Source organism: Galeopterus variegatus, unplaced genomic scaffold (assembly GCF_000696425.1).
Source record: "Galeopterus variegatus unplaced genomic scaffold, G_variegatus-3.0.2 Scaffold1778, whole genome shotgun sequence".
Lineage (NCBI taxonomy): Eukaryota > Metazoa > Chordata > Mammalia > Dermoptera > Cynocephalidae > Galeopterus > Galeopterus variegatus.
This window is the reverse complement of record NW_007727889.1, coordinates 166,557-171,394: the sequence shown is the minus strand read 5'-3', so window position 1 is coordinate 171,394 and position 4,838 is coordinate 166,557. Positions and strand designations below refer to the sequence as shown.

Sequence of the window (4,838 nt, the reverse complement as noted above, 5' to 3'; positions counted from 1 at the left end):
CTATGTTCAGAGCATAAGGTGTTTCACAATCATCTAAAAGCAGCTTGGGAAGCTTCTAAGCACTTGGTTTGATGTCTTCAGGATCTTGACCTGTACTTTCTTATGACAAGTCTTTTACATTTTTCCTAATTTCGTGTTTTTGAGACAGCACAAATTTGTTTATAAATCTTTACTTTCCCTTTCCCTCCTTCCCCCTACCCTTCTGTGATGAGGGATGGGAAAAAAAAAAAGTTGGGACATGAAAATCCTAAGAGAAGAACACTTGTCTATCAGGAAATGTCACACACAGGGAAGTTATGCATGTCTGTTCTTCCCTCTTCTGTGCCTACCACAATATGCTCCTCACCCACACCTCCCACTGGAGCGCACCCTTGGGAAGAGCACAGCCAGTGTTGTCTTCCTGCACTGTACCCCAAACCCTCAGATCTGCTAGTAGGCAAGGTATGTGTACCTGATGTCCTCACATTCTGGGGCCAAAACTGTCATAAAGCCCCCCCTCCCCCAATTAAGACACTTTCATACAACTTTTTTAACTCATCTGTATTTGTTACAACCTTTTAACCAGAATGTGACTCAGGCACTACATTTCCATTCACAAGCCTCGCTCTGAGTTACTTTTCGAACGAGCCTAGGTAGGCTTATAATTTTGTTCCTCTAAACAATACTTTTCTTTGGAAAACAAGCCCTGCGGAGAGTTCCTCGCATCAAGTTGGTCTGGTTTAATATATTTATTTCTACAGGACTACTACATGCAGAATTGGTAACTACAGGGGATGTAAAGTTTGAAAAGTAGATCCTAAAAGATGAAACAAGTCATTTTAACATTTTAACAGCAAGGTCTATCTCTGAACACTTCAGTGACAAGATTTGGTCTATTACAGAATCTGCCTTGATAGCTAAATACTTCAGACCACAAAGTTAACATTAAGTTACATACATCTTACAACAAACGTTAACTCAGTCTGTTAAAATAAACCAACGTGAAACTAGAAAAGCTTTACTATCTTTGCTTTAGTGCCTAAAGTATCACAGTATCACACAAGTAGAAAGAAATCTTATCTTCCCTTTAAGTAGTTATTGTCATGCCATACAGATTTTTTAAATGTTAACAAAAATAAAGAAAAAAATCCTTGAAAATATATTATCAGCGGGAATGCAGATAAAGTACTGAACACGTGTAGAGGCCATATTCAGGCGGAGCTTAGTCTACTTCTTCCATGCGTGACGTGTCATCGTCCCCTTCGAGGGGCGGCATTTCTTCAGTTACAGCAGCACTGCTATCATCAGCAGTAGGATCATCTTCATCAATACCTATTTTGAAAACAAAATCTTTGTATCAGAAAGATTTCTTAAAAACAGCTAATTAGCCTAATACTACCAGTTTATACCCACCTTTCAAGACTGACCATTCCAAGGTATAGAATCTCTTTCATTTTTTTTTTTTTTTTTTTTTTTAGGTCTTATGACTAGAATACCCCATCTATGCCTACAAAAATTTGACTTTAAAACACTTCCAAGCAGGATAAGATAACTGAATTTTATTTGAGTAGCTAACGGTTAACCACCCCTTCAAGCAGTAATGTAAGTACGTTTTAAGATTCTTTTCCTTATAACATGACACGGCACAAGGCTTACCCAGACCAAGTTTGATCATTCTGTAGATCCTGTTGGCATGTGTCTGAGGATCTTCCAGACTGAAGCCAGAAGACAGGAGCGCAGTTTCATACAGCAAGATGACCAGATCCTTCACAGACTTGTCATTCTTGTCAGCCTCTGCTTTTTGCCTTAAGGTCTCAATAATGGAATGGTCAGGGTTTATCTCCAGGTGTTTCTTTGCTGCCATGTAACCCATTGTTGAGTTGTCTCTTAAGGCTTGAGCTTTCATGATTCTTTCCATATTTGCTGTCCAGCCATATGTGCTTGTGACGATACAGCATGGGGATGTCACCAATCGGTTTGACACAACTACCTGTAATCAAAAGCATTAAGTGATAGTTTGACCTAGAAAAATTCTATTTCCAAATTTAGGTAATCTAAAGACCTGTAACTATCACCAAATGCACAGGATAAAATTTCACATCTACGTTAAAAGAACTCACAAGGAAAAAGAAGTTATGTATGGTTAAATTTGAGGAACACTTTAGAAGTACCGATAACCCAGAAATATAGGTAGAAACATTGTATTCACATACCTTTTCAACTTTTTTCTCCAATATGTCTTTCATAATCTTGCAGAGGTTTTCAAACTTTGTTTTTTTCTCTTCCTGTTTCTTTTTTTCTTCTTCATCTTCTGGAAGTTCCAAGCCCTCTTTGGTAACTGACACTAAAGTCTTCCCCTCAAATTCCTTCAGCTGTTGAACACAGTACTCATCGATAGGCTCGATCATGTAGATCACTTCTAAGCCATGCTTCCGAAGACGTTCCACAAAGGCCGAGTTAGCTACCTGGTCCTTAGTCTCACCTGAGATATTGTAAAGATACTGTTAGACCTTTAATGGTCTAACATTAAAGCTTCAATGGCTTCATTACTTTTCTTACTATCTAGTTACATACTTAAGCACGATCTTACCACACAGATATGTCCTAGTCCACGTGAACTATCTTGCCTACATCAACAGCAGCTAATATACAATTTTTATAGCGAAGTGCCACCTGGGTAGCAAACATACCTATAGTCCCTACGAAGTTACATGAACAAAGCAACCTGACTGCAACATTTAATGGCCATTACCTGTGATATAATAGATGTGTTTCTGGTTTTCTTTCATTCTGGTACAATAGTCCTTAAGAGAAACCATCTCATCACCAGAAGCAGATGTGTAGTATCTTAACAGCTCTGAAAGCTTCTTCCGATTCTGAGAGTCTTCGTGTATTCCAAGCTGAAACAACACATTAACTTTATACTTTTTCTGCATTAGAAAAAGATTTAAAATGCCAGTTTGAAAACTATTACTAATGATCAAATGTGTTTACACCAACCTTTATATTTTTAGAGAACTGCTCATAAAATTTTTTGTAGTTCTCTTTATCTTCTGCCAGTTCAGTGAAGAGTTCTAAGCATTTTTTGACCAAATTCTTTCTGATAACTTTCAAAATTTTGCTTTGTTGCAGCATCTCACGAGAAATATTTAGAGGCAGATCCTCAGAATCCACCACCCCTCTGATAAAATCTGAAAAATACAATGGCCAAATGTACTGTCATTTCAAGTATAAAGCTGGTGATATATAGACTTAAAAAAAGCAGAGATTAAGAAGAACCTGGAGACTAGCCAGGTAGCTCGGTTAGAGAATGATGTTATAACACCAGTGTTCAGATCCCCCTAACTGGCCAGCTGCAAAAAAAATATAACCACTACCTGTGGAAGTAGTAGGGTGAATTTCTTCAACCAGTGACAGTGACCGTTCTCCCTATCTATACTTACTCAGATATTCAGGGATTAGCTCCTCACAGTTATCCATGATGAAAACTCTGCGCACATACAACTTAATGTTGTTCTTTTTCTTTCTATTTTCAAATAGGTCGAAAGGTGCACGTCTTGGGACAAAAAGAAGAGCTCTAAATTCCAGTTGTCCTTCAACTGAAAAATGCTGTAATGAAACACACATGCTAGTAAGCGCCAGTGGACAATGCAAGCAAGTCTCACTGAAAAGCTACCTGACTTTACACAAACACTTGCAATCAATACACAACTTAAAGGGGGAGAAGGGGTGCAGCAGCAGAGCTGGGAAAGTGGGCCATACCAAACCTCAAATTTAACAATTTAAGACTGACAACCTGCAGAGGCAGACTAGGTCTGAAGCACTCAGCAGTCACTCACCTTCACTGCCAAATGATCCTCCCAGTCATTGGTCAAGCTCTTGTAGAATTCTCCATACTCTTCGTTAGTAATGTCATCAGGATTTCTGGTCCAAATAGGCTTTGTTTTGTTAAGTTCTTCTTGATCAATGTACTTTTCTTTAATCTTCTTTTTCTTTTTCTTGTCACCATCCTTCTTTTCTTCTTCTTCTTCATCAGAACCAACATCTTCTATTTCAGGTTTGTCATCAGACTCTTTTTCTTCTTTTTCTTTTTCCTCCTCTTTTTCATCCTTTTCTTCAGCCTCATCATCACTGACTTCTTTATCGCGTTCCTTTTCCACCTTCAAAAAGACATGAAGTCACATCACCTCTGCATTCCAGAGCTACAGGACAGGCTGAGAAGCGTAGCATACTTAGATCAAAGCCTAAATTAGTCAGCAAGCCAAGAAGCATTAAGTAGCCAAAAAGCTTATTAGTATTTGACACATTTACTACTTAACAGCCACCCTCAATACCTTTAGAAAATAGATTCCAAATAGGCTTCAGACTAGTCCGGTAAAAATCCCCAAGTTTGGGTCTTTATCAATAAACATTAAGGATTTAAAATTTAGTTCAGTCACTTCTATCTACACACAAGAATTGACTTTGCAGTTACACGGCAACTTACAAAAAGTGTAATGGGATAGCCAATAAACTGAGAATGTTTCTTCACAATCTCCTTTATTCTTCTTTCCTCCAAGTACTCAGTTTGATCTTCTTTCAGATGCAAGATAACCTTTGTTCCACGACCCATAGGTTCACCTGAAAAGAGGGGAAATGGACTCAATATCAAATCGTCAAAATATGCAATCAATTTAACTCTCAACGCCCTACCTAGCTCCTTCCAACAAGTATATGAAATGAGATTTATTATTACTCCAGATGGAAAGGCTCCCCCAGCAGTGAAGCAACTTGCCCAAATTAACCACAAAATGATGCCATGACACTAATAAGTCCTGACCAGCTTGTCCCTTTAACATGTTGGTCAAACAGGTTTTTTT

At 38.2% G+C, this 4,838-nt stretch overlaps 1 protein-coding gene across 1 annotated transcript in view; it reads right to left on the bottom strand.

The window, feature by feature from the left end:
- Positions 1-522: 522 nt before the first annotated feature.
- The window catches only part of HSP90AA1 (heat shock protein 90kDa alpha (cytosolic), class A member 1), a 5,486-nt gene continuing 1,170 nt past the window's right edge, over positions 523-4,838 (bottom strand). Inside the window, exons 3-10 of the mRNA XM_008578886.1 lie at positions 4,466-4,599; positions 3,819-4,139; positions 3,423-3,588; positions 2,980-3,170; positions 2,732-2,879; positions 2,193-2,461; positions 1,636-1,969; positions 523-1,311 (exon numbers count right to left, since the gene is read on the bottom strand). Of these exons, the coding sequence (XP_008577108.1) occupies positions 1,202-1,311; positions 1,636-1,969; positions 2,193-2,461; positions 2,732-2,879; positions 2,980-3,170; positions 3,423-3,588; positions 3,819-4,139; positions 4,466-4,599 (1,673 nt within the window). The 3' untranslated portion in view covers positions 523-1,201. The remainder of the gene's footprint in view (positions 1,312-1,635; positions 1,970-2,192; positions 2,462-2,731; positions 2,880-2,979; positions 3,171-3,422; positions 3,589-3,818; positions 4,140-4,465; positions 4,600-4,838) is intronic.